Source organism: Ranitomeya imitator, chromosome 3 (genome assembly GCF_032444005.1).
Source record: "Ranitomeya imitator isolate aRanImi1 chromosome 3, aRanImi1.pri, whole genome shotgun sequence".
NCBI lineage: Eukaryota > Metazoa > Chordata > Amphibia > Anura > Dendrobatidae > Ranitomeya > Ranitomeya imitator.
This window is the reverse complement of record NC_091284.1, coordinates 268,560,842-268,578,479: the sequence shown is the minus strand read 5'-3', so window position 1 is coordinate 268,578,479 and position 17,638 is coordinate 268,560,842. Positions and strand designations below refer to the sequence as shown.

The 17,638-nt window shown below is 44.0% G+C and overlaps 1 protein-coding gene across 1 annotated transcript in view; it reads left to right on the top strand.

Annotated features, from left to right (window-relative positions):
• Nucleotides 1–696: 696 nt before the first annotated feature.
• The window catches only part of C3H1orf232 (chromosome 3 C1orf232 homolog), a 47,740-nt gene continuing 30,798 nt past the window's right edge, over nucleotides 697–17,638 (top strand). Inside the window, exons 1-2 of the mRNA XM_069756460.1 lie at nucleotides 697–1,265; nucleotides 1,863–1,943. Of these exons, the coding sequence (XP_069612561.1) occupies nucleotides 1,182–1,265; nucleotides 1,863–1,943 (165 nt within the window). The 5' untranslated portion in view covers nucleotides 697–1,181. The remainder of the gene's footprint in view (nucleotides 1,266–1,862; nucleotides 1,944–17,638) is intronic.

The window sequence follows — 17,638 nt, the reverse complement described above, 5'->3', positions numbered from 1 at the left end:
ACTGCGGGGAGTAAGGAGCGGCCATTTTTCCGCCGGAATATGCCGGTCGCTGATTGGTCGTGGCTGTTTTGCCGCGACCAATCAGCGACTTGGATTTCCATGACAGACAGAGGCTGCGACCAATGAATATCTATGACAGACAGAAAGACAGACAGAAAGACAGACAGACAGACGGAAGTGACCCTTAGAAAATTATATAGTAGATGGAGCATTATATATGGGGTCCATTATTCTGTATGGAGCAATATATGGGGCCTATTGTACTGTATGCAGCAATATATGGGGCCCATTATACTGTATTGAAATTGTATAGGGCCATTATACTGTATGTAGCAACATATGGGGCCATTATACTATATGGAGCAATGTATGGGGCCATTATATACTGTATGAAGCAATGTATGGGGCCATTATATACTGTATGGAGCAATATATGGGGCCCATAATACTGTACATAATTCTGCATGGAGGTCTATACTGTCCAGTCTAAAATGATAAGTCTGGAGTCACTCTGTATGCTGTGCGCTGCGAAGATTGGCCGGTTTCTGAGCCCCTGGTCCACAAAAGCCTGGAGCTGGTCTTGGCAACATAAAATGTCTGAAATATACCCTTTAAAGGCCCAATAACATGAATAAATTAATTTTATTAATCCCATAATATGTGAGGGAACAGTGCAAAGTAGTATTTACAGGCAAACATGTGAGACTCCTAGACATACAACGTCAGAGCTAATCGTTTTCCTTTTGTCTGTTACTGCATTAGTTCAGCCTTTCACATGTCACCTATTAAATTTCCCCTGTATGAAGAACTTCCTGCAACTTTAATGAGGTCACAAAACTCCAGTGCGTCTGAGCCAATGAAGCCAAAGAGCAGTGCACCTGAGATGTTTCGCATATTGTGAGATGCCACGCATACCCAAATTAAATTTGCAGACCATTAGATACTCAGCTGACCTAGCAAGAGGCACATCGTGTTGGAAGACTTGATGTATAACTGAAGACCACTTGTCATCAATTGGGCAAACCTGGATTAAAGTCAAACCTGGATCTATTTCACATATTCCCAACAATCTTTGCTGGGAAGCAGAGTTGACGATCACAGAAAGGTTGTACGCACAAGATTACGTTACCAGATATTTCAAATAGTCATTCTCTTCTACATCTTTCACAGTATTTTCTACCATGAGCCAAAACTTTTGGAAAGTTTATAAGGCAAAAGTTCTGCAGACGTTCAATGCAGACGACGATGAAGAAACGCTGGAAGAGGTAAGCACTGAAGGGCTCAATTCAAGAGATATCTATGGAAAATGAAGAGATGATGCCTTAGTGCTTAAACAAAATGACATAATGCTGCACAAGTTTTATTTTTTCGGGTTCCAATCATAGTTAAATTATCTACAGCTAAACTGGTGTGTCCAGAATCTGACACAATAGTGGGCCACCAAAGGTCTAGTGGAAGTCAACCATATTTGCCACTTTTCAATATCTGCCACTGCAACCAAAACATGCACCCGTAGATGTGTACATTTCTTATATGTAGTATAGTAGATGGATCATAGACCCTCGGAATCATTTCCTCTGGTGAGCAACAGAAACCCCAATTAAATGATGGATTTAAGGCACTGCAGTGTGGTCTCCAATATTTCCAATGTAGCCCTGCCTCTGTACCATTATGCTATATAGAAGGCACCAAGCAAATAGATTGTGCAATGGAAAAAAATGTATGTATGTAACTGTGTCAATTGGTAATTACTATTTTAGGAGTGACTTTGAAAAATATTCAGATATTAATAAATTAGGTGATATTGTGATTCTAACATAAGAGTACACAAGAGTAAAAGCAATGTGAATAATGTATTTCAGAGCGACAGTACAGAGATTATTGAACCTGAAAACCCAGAAAATGGAGGTGAAGGGTTAAACATGTCCCACTTTGCAAAAAAGGTCAGTGGAATAAGATTTCTGTATATAGAGAAATACAGTCTTCATCCGCATCAGAGTCATATGTACATGTGAAGATTTGGGGAACATACCATGTAAATTTTAATGACTTTTGAAGGAATGTTGGTTATCAAAACACAGAACTCTAATGATCTGAGTGGAACCAAAGGAATAAAAAAATCAATATTTTTCTTTGCAAACTTGAACTTGTGTTAGGAAAACGAATAATCCCAACATAAAAATTCATGGCATATTAACCCCTTAAGCCCCGAGGGTGGATTGCACGTTAATGACCGGGCCAATTTTGACAATTCTGACCACTGTCCCTTTATGAGGTTATAACTCTGGAACGCTTCAACGGATCTTGGCAATTCTGACATTGTTTTCTCGTGACATATTCTACTTCATGATAGTGGTAATATTTCTTTGATATTACCTGCGTTTATTTGTGAAAAAAACGGAAATTTGGCAAAAATTTTGAAAATTTTGCAACTTTGAATTTTTATGCCCTTAAATCACAGATATATGTCACCCAAAATACTTAATAAGTAACATTTCCCACAAGTCTACTTTACATCACAACAATTTTGGAAACCAAATTTTTTTTTGTTAGGGAGTTATAAGGGTTAAAAGTTGACCAGCAATTTCTCATTTTTACAACAAAATTTACAAAACCATTTTTTTTAGGGACTACCTCACATTTGAAGTCACATTTAGGGGTCTATATAGCAAAAAATACCCAAAAGTGACACTATTCTAAAAACTGCACCCCTCAAGCTGATCCAAACCACATTCAAGAAGTTTATTAACCCTTCAGGTGCTTCATGAGAGCTAAAGCAATGTTGAAGGAAAAAATGAAAATTTTACTTTTTAGTCATGAAAACGATCTTTTAGCAACAATTTTTTTTACTTTCCCAAAAGTATCAGGAGAAATTGGACTGCAAAAGTTGTTGTCCCATTTGTCCTTAGTACACTGATACCCCATATGTAGGGGGGAACCACTGTTTGGGCGCATGGCAGGGCTCAGAAGGGAAGGAGCGCCGTTTGATTTTTTCAACCTAAAATTGGCTGGAATTGCGATCGGACGCCACTTTGCGTTTGATGAGCCCCTGATGTGCCTAAACAGTGGAAACCCCCCACAAGTGACCCCATTTTGGAAACTAAACCCCCTAAGGAACTTATCTAGATGTGTGATGAGCACTTTGAACCCCCAGGTGCTTCACAGAAGTTTATAACGCCTGGGCATGAAAATAAAGAATCATATTTTTTCCACAAACATGATGGTTTAGTCCCCAATTTTTTTATTTTCCCAAAGGTAACAGGAGAAATTGGACTGCAAAAGTTGTTGTCCAATTTACCCCATATGTAGGGGGGGACCACTGTTTGGGCGCATGGCAGGGCTCAGAAGGGAAGGAGCACCATTTGACTTTTTCAAGCTAAAATTAGCTGGAATTGAGATCGGACACCATGTCGCGTTTGGTGAGCCCATGATGTGCCTAAACAGTGGAAACCCCCCACAAGTGACCCCATTTTGGAAACTAGACCCCCTAAGGAACTTATGTAGATGTTTGGTGAGCACTTTTATCCCCCAAGTGCTTCACAGAAGTTTATAACGCCCGGGCGTGAAAATAAAAAATCATATTTTTTGCCCACAAAAATGATCTTTAGTCCCCAATTTTTTTAATTTCCCAAGGGTAACAGGATAAATTTGACCACAAAAGTTGTTGTCCAATTTGTCCTGAGTACGCTGGTACCCCATATGTGGGAGAAAACTACTGTTTGGGCACACGTCAGGGCTCGGAAGGGAAGAAGTGACGTTTTGGAATGCAGGCTTTGATGGAATCGTCTGCGGCCGTCATGTTCCGTTTGATGAGCCCCTGATGTTCCTAAACAGTGGAAAGCCCCAAGTGACCCCAGTTTGGAAACTAGACCCCGAAAGGAACTTGTCTAGATGTGTGGTGAGAACTTTGAACCCCCAAGTGTTTCACTAAAGTTTATAACGCCCGTGTGTGAAAATAAAAAATCCTATTTTTTGCCCACAAAAATCATCTTTTAGTCCCCAATTTTTTAATTTCCCAAGGGTAACAGGAGAAATTGGACTGCACAAGTTGTTGTCCAATTTGTCCTGAGTACGCTGGTACCCCATATGTGGGAAAAAACTGTTTGGGCACACGTTGGGGCTCGAAAGGGAAGTACTGACGTTTTGGAATGCAGACTTTGATGGAATCGTCTGCGGGCGTCATGTTCCGTTTGCAGAGCCCCTGATGTGCCTAAACAGGAAAAAACCCACAAGTGACAGCATTTTGGAAAGTAGACACCCAAAGAACTTACATAGATGTGCCTCCTTTGGAATAAATCTGTTTCCTGTAAATTAGTAGTGCATGGAGGTGTGGTACAATTTAAAGCAATCCTTCATACACAGGCCAGGTTTGTCGGGGCAGGTGTCGCATTGATAGATGGTGTCCTTGCGTATTCCTCTTTTGTAGCACACTCGGCACCTTTTTTGCGGCTTACCTGTTCTTCCAGTTGGTGGGACCACCCCCGGAAAATGCTGACCTGGTACGATACGTGCACCTTCAGTTCCAGAAGTACTGGGGCCCGCTCCTTCCCGCGTGCCAAACATCAGGGCCTTAACCACGACCTCCTGGAAATGAAGGTACAACGTATCGGTGTTGTGTGCACATCGTGACAGCAGGAAAGCGATGAGAATTGCCACTTGTACAATGTGCACGGACAGCTTTTTGTACCACAGCCTGGCCTTTCTCAAAGCACTGTATGGTTGGAGGAGTTGATCAGAGAGATCAACACCCCCCATGTTTTTGTTGTACCCCAGTACACAGGTCGGTTTGCTGACCTCTGTAGAGGTACCCCTTACAGTGCTGAGGGCGCTGCCATCACCATGTATGGTGGTCAAGAGAAGGACATCCCTTTTGTCCTTATACTTGACCACCAGCAGGTGGTCGCTACATTGGGCTTTGCTCTCACCTTTTCTGAGAGTCTGCCCAAGTAGCGTCTTCGGGAGGCCTCTCTGATTTTTGCGGACAGTACCACAGGCTGCGGTACCTCGCGCAGAGAGAGATTTGTAGAGTGGGATGCTGGTGTAAAAGTTATCAGTATAGAGGTAACATAGTAACATAGTAACATAGTTAGTAAGGCCGAAAAAAGACATTTGTCCATCCAGTTCAGCCTATATTCCATCATAATAAATCCCCAGATCTACGTCCTTCTACAGAACCTAATAATTGTATGATACAATATTGTTCTGCTCCAGGAAGACATCCAGGCCTCTCTTGAACCCCTCGACTGAGTTCGCCATCACCACCTCCTCAGGCAAGCAATTCCAGATTCTCACTGCCCTAACAGTAAAGAATCCTCTTCTATGTTGGTGGAAAAACCTTCTCTCCTCCAGACGCAAAGAATGCCCCCTTGTGCCCGTCACCTTCCTTGGTATAAACAGATCCTCAGCGAGATATTTTTGTATTGTCCCCTTATATACTTATACATGGTTATTAGATCGCCCCTCAGTCGTCTTTTTTCTAGACTAAATAATCCTAATTTCGCTAATCTATCTGGGTATTGTAGTTCTCCCATCCCCTTTATTAATTTTGTTGCCCTCCTTTGTACTCTCTCTAGTTCCATTATATCCTTCCTGAGCACCGGTGCCCAAAACTGGACACAGTACTCCATGTGCGGTCTAACTAGGGATTTGTACAGAGGCAGTATAATGCTCTCATCATTTGTATCCAGACCTCTTTTAATGCACCCCATGATCCTGTTTGCCTTGGCAGCTGCTGCCTGGCACTGGCTGCTCCAGGTAAGTTTATCATTAACTAGGATAACCTTTATCCAGCAGTGGGTGCACCAAATCCCACACAATTTTCCCACTCATTCCCAGGATAGAAGGCGGTTGAACCCTGGTGTCCTTCCTTTCGTAGACTCTAAAGCTGTGGATGTACCCTGAGGTACTTTCACACAGCTTGCAGAGTTTGATTCCGTAACTGGCCCTTTTGCTGGGCAGGTATTGACGGAATCTGAGCCGCCCCTTAAAATGAATTAATGACTCATCCACGCAGATGACCCTTTGAGGCACGTACACTTTAGCAAACTTTTTGTTGAAGTGTTCGATGACCGGCCGAACTTTGAACAGACGGTCAAAGTTGGGGTCATCTCGTGCGGGACACCGTGCTTTATCGTTGTAATGCAGGAACTTATGGATGGCCTCAAAACGCGTCTGGGTCATGACCATTCGGAACACTGGAGTCTTATATAAAATATCAACACTCCAATATTGCCGAAGTTCAGGCTTCTTCAGGATCCCCATGTGGAGGACCAGGCCTCAAAACTGCATCATTTCAACTGCGTCTACAGGAGATCAGTTAGAATATAATGAACCCGAGTTTTGGTCCCAAAATTGCCGAGCATACAAGTTAGTTTGCTCCACCATGAGGTTAACAAAAGCCTCAGAGACAAAGACTTTGAAAAAGTCTATTTCTGTGAGGCCGGTGGTGTAATTTTCGGGTGGCGAGGTCCATACGGGTTCTGAAGAGGGGCGTGCTGGTTCATCATCGGCAATGGTGGGCGCTTCATCATCTTCATCAATGATGGGCGTTGCCTCATCTTCTGTCCTGCGGCGTCTGCGTGGCGATTCCGCAGGGCCGGAGGAGGAAGATGAGGAGTGGGAAGAAGATGAGGAAGAATCGGAAAAATAAAGAAAAGTGGGATCCTCACCCTTGCTATCAGTGTCGGAGGCAAGGAAAGAATATGCCTCCTCCGCTGTTGGGACGAACGGGACGAGCGGGACATTTTTTTTGTAAGTATGGTGCTTGGGTGTACTTTATTGGTAGCTGTGTGTAAGTGTGGGGGGATAGTGCTTGGTGCAAACTACTCTGAAAAAAAAAGCTAAAGGAAAAAAAGCAAATAGGGAAAAAAAAAAACCTGTGAAAGAAAAGTCTACAACAGCAGGCCCTAGCTCTGATAAGTGAACCGCGTCACTTATCATAGCTCGGCGGCTGCTGGGTGTGCGTACAGGGATGTGAAAAAAAATGGCAGGCACGAGAGCTCTGATAAGTGAACCGCGTCACTTATCAAAGTTCGGCCGCTGCTGGGTGTGCGAACGGGGATGTGAAAAAAAAACAGCAGGCGCGAGAGCTCTGATAAGCGAACCGCGTCACTTATCAAAGTTCAGCGGCTCCTGGGTGTGCGAACGGAGATGTGAAAAAAAAGAAAAAGAAAAGGAAGGCACGGGTTAGACCCAGCGGCTGGGTGAGCGCACGGGGATGGGAAAAAAAAAAGAAAAGGAAGGCATGGGTTAGACGCGGCAGCTGGGTGAGCGCACGGGGATGGGAAAAAAGAAAAGAAAAGGAAGGCACGGGTTAGAAGCGGCGGCTGGGAGAGCGCACTGGGATGGGAAAAAAAGAAAAAAAAGGAAGGCACGGGTTAGACGCACCGGCTGGGTGAGCGCACGGGGATGGGAAAAAAAAAGTAAAGGAAGGCACAGGTTAGACGCGGCGGCTGGGTGAGCTGAGCGCACGGGGATGGGAAAAAAGAAAAGGAAGGCACAAGTCAGACGCGGAGGCTGGGTGAGCGCACGGGGATGGGAAAAAAAAAGGAAGGCACTTGTTAGACGCAGCGGCTGGGTGAGCGCACGGGGATGGGAAAAAAAGAAAAGGAAGGCACGGGTTAGACGCGGCGGCTGGGTGAGCGCACGGGGATGGGAAAAAAAAGAAAAGGAAGGCACAGGTTAGACGCGGGGGCTGGGTGAGATGAGCGCATGGGGAAGGGAAAAAAGAAAAGGAAGGCACGGGTTAGACGCAGAGGCTGGGTGAGCGCATGGGGATGGGAAAAAAAAAAAACGGCAGGCACGAGAGCTTTGATAAGTGAACCACGTCACTTATCAAAGTCCGGCAGCTGCTGGGTGTGCGCACAGGTGTGGTGAAAAAAGAAAAGAAAACGGCAGGCACAAGCTCTGATAAGTGAACTGCGTCACTTATCAAAGTTTGGCGGCTGCGGGACGGGTGTACGGAATTGGGCAAAGGGGGCTGATGAAAACAAGCGAGCACGAGTGTTGATCGGTGAACTGCATCACCAAACAACGCTCGGCGGCTGCTAAACGTGCGCACAGAGGCGGCGCAAAGAGGGATGGAGGGGGGTAAAAAAGAGGGGGATGGGGGATTGAGGGTGAAGAGAGATCGGGTAGGGGCTGATAACACTTATGTTTGTAGTCTCTCTTCTTTCTTCTTTCTTTGGTCTAATTTCTTTCCTAACGCAGGGATTGTGGTGTGACAGGCTTCTGTAGCACCACAAGGCCCAGCAAGACTAGATTTGGCTGTGTGACCGCTCTGCAGGAGTCCTCAGCTAGAGTGAGGACCCCTTCAGAGCGGTCAGACAGGTTACCTGCAGGTGGCAGACAGGTCACAGAGCGGTCACACCGCTGCTGTGAGCTGTCATTGGTGGGATTGAATAATCACATCGATCCCACCAATCCCTGCAGGTCCTGGTGACCATGGCAACTGCCTAGGATCCCTCCGATCCTAGGCAGATCACAGCCAGGTCACCAGTAGGGCACACAGCGGTCACAACGTGACCGCCGCTGTGCCCTGTGATTGGCGCGATCGTCGATAGCATCGATCGCGCCAATCAGCTCCTGCACTAGTCTCTGGCCTATGATCGGTGCGATTGCAGCACCGATCCAGGCCGATCCAGCAGGGTACAGCAGGGAGCAGGGTACAGCAGGGAACAGTGCGGTAATACCGCCGCTGTGCCCTGTGATTGGCGCGATCGTCGGTAGCATCGATCACGCCAATTAGCTCCTGCAGGCCCTGCTGGGCCTGCACTAGGCTCTGGCCTACGATTGGTGCTATTGCAGCACCGATCCAGGCCAGTACAGCAGGGCACAGCGTGGTAATACCGCCGCTGTGCCCTGCGATTGGCACGATCGATACGATCGGCGATCGCGCCAATCCGGTAGGGTTTTGTCGGTGCCTGGCATTGCCAGGCACCGTCCCTAGGATCGAGTACATCGGTACTCGATCCTAGCCTGGGACCTCATTATTTCAGCCGCTCCGATTGGCTGAAACAATGAGAAGCGCTGTGATTGGCTGTTCAAAACAGCCAATCACAGCGATTGAGAGGCCTGGGGGGTGGAGCCAGGCCCTGGGATGCCGACGCCATCTTCCTCCAGGTAAGATGGCGCCAGAAATTTAATGCGATCACCGCGACTGAAGTCGCAATGTCGCATTAAACAGTATGACGAACTCTCCCGTCACTGGGAATTAAGGCCCAGGTCACCTTGACGGGATAGTACGTCATATGGGATTAAGGGGTTAAAAAGTATAACAAAAGATAAAGGTAATGTAACTGAACAATAATACATTGACTTTGGAATAATTTCGTACATTAAATTGACTGATGTACCATTTGCTTTTTTGGAAGCTTAGAAATAATGCTTTTCATTTCCCTTCTTTGACAGAAAATCCTAAAATAGGTGTTTCTTATAGTTGTCTGCCAGTCTTTGACATCAATCAAAATTGAGGATATTTGAGGATTTTTTCATGCACAGCCCTCAAGGCAACTTGATGGCTTTTAAAATAATGCTTTGACTTGACTTTGACTTAAAGCTCATTCTCACCTATTCCTTGGTTTCACTAGCATGTTTAGATGCTTAGAGTAAATGTCCTGTTGCAAGGTCTATTCTCAGTTTTCTGATGGATGTTACTCACATTATACATTTAACAATCCCTGGTACAATGAAAAATTCATAGTACTTTCTATTATTGCAACAGGCCCAGGGCCTGAAGCCCCCTAAAGTCATAGACTTTACGGATGGTTTCAGGTTTACTCTACCAGTGGCTTCATGGTCTAGAACAAGGGTATGTGTTAACAACCTTGATACCCACCTGAAAAGGCGCTAAAAAATGGCAAAAATAAAGAATGAGCATATGCAGAGTAATGTCAAAATCACTTGCAGTAGAGCATATATTCCGTCCTTTGTAACTTCTTTTATCCATTTCAGGTTTTGAAGTACAGTTATATGAAAAAGTTTGGGCACCCCTATTAATCTTAAGTTTAATGTTTTATAAAAATTGTTTTTTTTGCAACAGCTATTTCAGTTTCATATATCTAATAACTGTTGGATACAGTAATGTTTCTGCCTTGAAATGAGGTTTATTGTACTAACAGAAAATTTGCAATCTGCATTCAAACAAAATTTGACAGGTGCATAAGTATGGGCACCCTTATCATTTTCTTGTTTTAAATACTCCTACCTACTTTTTACTGACTTACTAAAGCACTTTTTTTGGTTTTCTAACCTCATTGAGCTTTGAACTTCATAGCCAGGTGTATGCAATCATTAGAAAAGCTACTTAAAGTGGCCACTTGCAAGTTGTTCTCCTGTTTAAATCTCCTCTAAAGAGAGGCATCATGGGCTCCTCAAAACAACTGTCTAATGATCTGAAAACACAGATTATTCAACATAGTTGTTCAGGGGAAGGATACAAAAAGCTGTCTCAGAGATTTAACCTGTCAATTTCCACTGTGAGGGACATAGTAAGGAAATGGAAGAACACAGGTACAGTTCTTGTTATGGCCAGAAGTGGCAGGCCAAGAAAAACATCAGAAAGGCAGAGAAGAAGAATGGTGAGATCAGTCAAGGACAATCCTCAGATCACCTCCAGAGAACTGCAGCATCAACTTGCTGCAGATGGTGTCACTGTGCATCGGTCAACTATACAACGCACTTTTCACAAGGAGAAGCTGTATGGGAGTGTGATGCGAAAGCAGCCGTTTCTGCAAGGACGCCACAAACAGAGTCGGCTGAGGTATGCAAAAGCACATTTGGAGAAGCCAATTTCTTTTTGGAAGAAGGTCCTGTGGACTGATGAAACCAAGATTGAGTTTTTTGGTCATACAAAAAGGCGTTATGCATGGCGGCCAAAAAACACAGCATTCCAAGAAAAACACTTCTACCCACAGTAAAATTTGGTGGAGGTTCCATCATGCTTTGGGGCTGTGTGGCCATTGTCGGCACCGGGAATCTTGTTAAAGTTGAGGGACGCATGGATTCCTCTCAGTATCAGCAGGTTCTTGACAATAATGTTCATGAATCAGTGACAAAGTTGAAGTTACGCAGGGAATGGATCTTTCAGCAAGACAATGATCCAAAACACCGCTCCAAATCTACTCAGGCATTCATGCAGAGGAACAATTACACTGTTCTGGAATGGCCATCCCAGTCCCCAGACCTGAATATCATTGAACATCTGTGGGATCATTTGAAGAGGGTTGTCCATGTTCGGCGACCATCAAACTTAACTGAACTGGAATTGTTTTGTGAAGAGGAATGGTCAAAAATACCTTCAACCAAAATCCAGGAACTCATTAAAAGCTACAGGAAGCGACTAGAGGCTGTTATTTTTGCAAAAGGAGGATCTACTAAATATTAATGTCACTTTTCTGGTGGGGTGCCCATACTTATGCACCTGTCAAATTTTGTTTGAATGCAGATTGCACATTTTCTGTTAGTACAATAAACCTCATTTCAAGGCAGAAACATTACTGTGTCCAACAGTTATTAGATATATGAAACTGAAATAGCTGTTGCAAAAAAAATTTTTTTTATAAAACATTAAGCTTAAGATTAATAGGGGTGCCCAAAGTTTTTCATATAACTGTATAATGGCTGAAACAAGTGACTGGTCCATTCTTCTAGCAGCTTCCCCTTGGAAGTCGCCAGTATCTAATATATAATTGCCTAGAATACTACTTCCTGCAATTTGTGCCCACTTCCTGTCCGGAGCTAATGTCCGGAGCTAATGTCCGGAGATAAGTGACGTCAACAGTGTCCAGTGTCTGATTGGTTGCCACCTGCTGCGAGCGACCAATCAGAAACGTGTCGTACTGTGACACACTCCGCCCGCCATTTTGGTGTGATTTTTGAATTTTTACCTCACAGCAAGTTTCTACTGCGTGGAGGCGGGCCCAGTGACGTTGCTCTTCAAGCTCCTGCCGAATTTCGTCAAAAAAATGATAATACCATTTACCAAAACTATATATATTTAGTTGTGAAGTGGTTCAGTGACATTTTCACACCAATTTTGAACTTTTGTTTGGTGTTTTCTCCATATACTGCCTATTATTTTTGTTCTTTCTTACTATTATTTATTAATTGTATTATTCTTACATTTGAATAAATAAAGTATATATGGATTCTAGACTCCCGATTCTTTAGAATCGGGCTGCCATCTAGTGATATATAATGAGGCAATACTAAAGATGTCCAGAGAGATGTCAGAAAAGACAAATCATGGAAAAAAAAACAGTGCTTTCTTGCTTAGTCTGAAGCTTCAAAAATGATGTGAATATGACTGTCTAAAAGACATTGTGTGCGAATGGTTAAAAGCATTGGTCCCCAACCTTTCTGACCTTGAGAGCCATAGCTTTAAGAGAGGGTCACGAGCCACATTTACAGTGGATACGGAAAGTATTCAGACCCCTTTAAATTTTTCACTATTTGTTTCATTGCAGCCATTTGGTAAATTCAAAAAAGTTCATTTTTTCTCATTAATGTACGCTCTGCACCCCATCTTGACTGAAAAAAACAAAAATGTAGAAATTTTTGCAAATGTATTAAAAAAGAAAGGCTGAAATATCATATGGTCATAAGTATTCAGACCCTTTGCTCAGTATTGAGTAGAAGCACCCTTTTAAGCTAGTACAGCCATGAGTCTTCTTGGGAATGATGCAACAAGTTATTCACACCTGGATTTGGGGATCCTCAGCCATTCTTCCTTGCAGATCCTCTCCAGTTGCATCAGGTTGGATGGTGAACGTTGGTGGACAGCCATTTTCAGGTCTCTCCAGAGATGCTCAATTGGGTTTAAGACAGGGCTCTGGCTGGGCCAGTCAAGAATGGCCACAGAGTTGTTATGAAGCCACTCCTTTGTTATTTTAGCTGTGTGCTTAGGGTCATTGTCTTGTTGGAAGGTGAACCTTCGGCCAAATCTGAGGTCCAGAGCACTCTGGAAGAGGTTTTCAATCCAGGATATCTCTGTACTTGGCCGCTTTCATGTTTGCTTCAATGGCAACCAGTTGTCCTGTTCCTGCAGCTGAAAAACACTCTCATAGCATGATGCTGCCACCACCATGTTTCACTGTTGGGATTGTATTGGGCAGGTGATGAGCAATGCCTGGTTTTCTCCATACCACTTAGAATTATCACCAAAAAGGTCTATGTTCGTCTCATCAGACCAGAGAATCTTATTTCTCATAGTCTGGGAGTCCTTCATGTGTTTTTTAGCAAACTCTATGGGCTTTCATATGTCTTGCACTGAGGAGAGGCTTCCGTCGGGCCACACACTGGTGGAGGGCTGCAGTGATAGTTGACTTTGTGGAACTTTCTTCCATCTCCCTACTGCATCTCCGAAGCTCAGCCACAGTGATCTTGGGGTTCTTCTGTACCTCTCTCACTGAGGCTATTCTCCCATGATTGCTCAGTTTGGCTGGACGGCCAGGTCTAGGAAGATTTCTGGTGGTCCCAAAGCTCTTCCATTTAAGGATTATGGAGGCCACTGTGCTCTTAGGAACCTTGAGTACTGCAGAAAATATTTTGTAATCTTGGCAAGATCTGTGCATTGCCACAATTCTGTCTCTGAGCTCCTTGGCCAGTTCCTTTGACCTCATGATTCTTATTTGGTCTGACATGCACTGTGAGCTGTGAGGTCTTATATAGACAGGTGTGCGCCTTTCCAAATCAAGTCCTATCAGTTTAATTAAACACAGCTGGACTCCAATGAAGGAGTAGAACCATATCAAGGAGGATCACAAGGAAATGGACAGCATGTGACTTAAAAATGAGTGTCTGATGAGTGGTGAGCAGCCTACCCGTCCTAACTCTTCAGCTGCTCATAATTAGGGCTGGCCCTAACATGGCCGATTAATCCCTCTTAGTACTATATGCACTAGAGCATTACTCCAGATTGATATCATAGATAACATGTACCTCTGTGATACATATCTCCCATCCACTATGTGTCTGGCCACCACCTTACAGCTCAATTAACACTAGACATCATGACTGTTGTTTATAATGAAAACCATGATGTTGTGATTGAGCTTGAAAGTACTCCATTGAGTTGGTTATATATTGGTTATTTTCATCTTAAACGGAATTCGTCAAATTGATCATGCAGTATAAGCTGTTAGGAAAATGTTAAAGAACAACAAAACCTGAAAAAAATCAATATTAGGGCTCAGTCAGAGGGCTGTATTACTCACGCGAGGATCTTTTGGCAATCCTCGGACTGATCGCCGGTTCTCCTGACCTGAGCGCGATAGCTGCATACATGCTTAGGCCAGTAGAGCAGATAGCCAGTCTGAGGATTGGGATGCGATCCTCACACGAGTAATACAGCCATCTGACTGGGCTGTAATTTGCATTGTATTAATTAGGCCGGGGTCACACTAGACCGTAATACGGACGAGTGCAAAGCGATAAAAAATCGCATAGCACTCGTCCCAATGTTAATCAATGGGGCAGCTCCCATCATCCGATATTTTCTCGGCCGTATTCAGGATCCGAGTGAAATCGCAGCATGCTGCGATTGTCAGCGTTTCTCGGCCGAGAATCGCCAATGAAAGTCTATGGGGGTGAGAAAAAATAGCACAGCACACGGACCATCAGTGTGACTTGCGAGAAATTCTCAGGCATTGGGCAGGTGACAGGAAAGGCTCAGCCATTATTTGCTCATTTTGCAAGTGTGTGAGAAAATCTCACCATACGGATGCCATACGGATGTCACACGGATGTCACACGGATCATTTAATGCGAGAAAATCGCATCCTCGCACTGCACACGGATCATTGTTTTGGTAACATTTGTGCGATTCTCGTCCGTCAAAAACGGACTGTTTTTTTATACGTTGTGTGTGTCCCCGGCCTTAAAATCCCGCTCATTCTAAGCTTATCAGTCAAGCAGGCTGTACATATCAACTAACAGCTATCTCTCTGTATGTACACTTAGACAGGGAAGGTTGTGACTCTCTGACTAGGACCAGCAACTTGACGGCTAGGTCTAGAATGAACAGGGATTTAAAACAATAAAATACAGGTTATATTAAATCTTTACCCACAGACCTATATATTAATCTGTTCAGCTTTTTCTATTCTACAACATGCTTCCAATAGATCACGCACCCTTTCCAAATGGACAGGTTTCCTTTAACTCATTCACCTCCAGACCATTTTCATTTTTTTTTCTTCTCCTTCCAAGAGCTTGTTTTTATTTGCAGGAGGAGTAGTACTTTTGAATCACACCATTCATTTTTTCATGTGATGCACTGGAAAGCAGGAAAAAAGTGTAATTTCACTTACTATGTTCACTATACTGTAAAACTGACTTGACAAAATGATTCTCCAGTACAGTGTGAATGCACAGATACCAAACATGCATAGTTTTTTTTTATTTAAATGTTGAAAAACAATTAGGAAATTGTGGAAAAAAAAACTTTTCTTGTGTTGCCATTTTCCAAGATCCATAACACTTTCTTTTTTGGGGATATGCTGCTGTCTGAGGGCTTATTTTTGCACCCTAAGCTGACGTTTATATCGATACCATTTTAGGGTAAATACAATACAATGTTTTGATCAACACTTATTGCATTTTATTGCAATGTTGCTATTTCCAAAAAACATAGGTCTGGGATTTAGATTTTTTTCTCATTAGGCTACTTTCACACTAGCGTTTTTTGCAATACGTCGCAATGCGTCGTTTATGGGAAAAAACGCATCCTGCAAAGTTGTTTGCAGGATGCGTTTTTGCCCCATAGATTAACATTAGCGACGCATTGCGATGCATTGACACACGTTGCAACCGTCGTGCAACGGTTGTGCCGTGTTGTGGCGGACCGCCGGGAGCAAAAAACGTTACATGTAACGTTTTTTGCTGCCGACGGACCGCTTTTTCTGACCGCACATGCGCGGCCGGAACTCCGCCCCCACCTCCCTCCATCTCACAATGGGGCAGCGGATGCGCAGGAAAAATGCATCCGCTGCCTCCGTTGTGCGGCGCATTCACTGCTAGCGTCAGAACCTCGGCCCAACGCACTGCGACGGGCCGAATCCGACGCTAGTGTGAAAGAAGCCTTTCTCCTGTGAAGAATATTGGAAACATATTTTCATGTCAATTATTTGTATCCTATTTGACACGGGATTATAAAAGCCACTTCCTTTGTGCAGCTGTATCTAGATGCCTGGCCCAGCGGGGTGTCAGGTCTCAGGAGGGTTAGAGTGGTGGATCTCGCACTTGTCGTGCATCATGGCCACACATCAGCTGCATTTTCGAGATCTCAGGAAAGGGCCGAACGCCTTCCGGAGTCTTGATCAGTTCTTGCACCTAGGGAAGGGAGGTACATAGAATGGCTAGTAGGAGCCAGGTAACAAAGCAGTGTTTGGTCTCAACGCGTAGCAGGGGCCTGGCGGGATCTGATGGCATCAAAACCACCTATGGAGACACAGCATTTTATCCTAATTAACTAGACGAATATTTTTAGCGAGCCAGAAGGAATAGACTGTTATCTATATGTTGACTTTTGAATGTATGTGTCACGATCCATGTTTGGATCTGTGGCAGATCTGACCTCTCAGATTAAAACTTTTTTTCCTTTCAGGCTATCGGGGATTAATGCAGTTTTTCCCTGGTGGCCGCTGGTGTAATTACATTGCTGCCTAGTTTGCTTATGCAGGTGGGGACCACTCCCACCGCCCTTTAAAAGGTCACCTGATGCATCAGCTGATCATCGGTGTTAGAGTTCATTCGGCAGCAACCAAGCTGGGAGTAGGAGCTTGCTGGGAACAGTTATTTGTCAGCTGAGTCTGGTGTTTCATTCCTGCTGTGCTGTGCTTTGCAGCAGTAAGCTAAGTGTTATTTTCCTTTACCTTGTCTGTCATACCTTCCCTTTGTGTTATATTAGTGCATCGGTGGGACCAGTGTCCTCACTTTCCAATTCCCTACTTAGGGATAGGTGCATGGCAAGCGAGGGCTTAGGTATCCTGCTCAGCGACAGGTTAAAAAAAACCTGTATAGGGACGTCTGGGAGATCAGGGCGCATTCTTAGGAGAGTGCAGGATGTATCCATTTCCCAGTTCCCTATCGCAAGGCCCACCGATGTAATTGTGTCCCCGGTATTCCCTTGTTTGTTGTGCTGTTGGTGACTGACCTACGGTTGGGTCGTTTAATACTGGGTCAATCCCTTTCATGAAAGTATGTGTTTATTTCTGTTTGGTCAAGAAAACAGACTTTTGTTTGTGTAAGCCTGAAATATTGACTTGTAAGTTGACATTTGATGTAACATTGTGTTCTTATTCTTGATGACTAGTGATGTTTACTGATATGCTAATTATGCATTGTCTAGGAGAGATAGTTTGCTGGCATTCCAAACAGAGGAGGAAAAGCTATGAAAATAGATTACATAATCAAACAATGCGACTTGGTCATCACCAATCTTCCCCTTATTAGTGATGCTCAATTCAAAGACATTTGTTAAGCATAAAAAGAAGTGACATGCCTCTCTGAGAGTGAGACAGGCAGAAATTCAGCCAAGACATCAAAAGATCCAAAGAACCAGAGACAGGACACCAGCCAATACATCATGGCTCCATCACGAGGGTCAAAGATTTATTATTCTACAGGATGCCAACTTAAG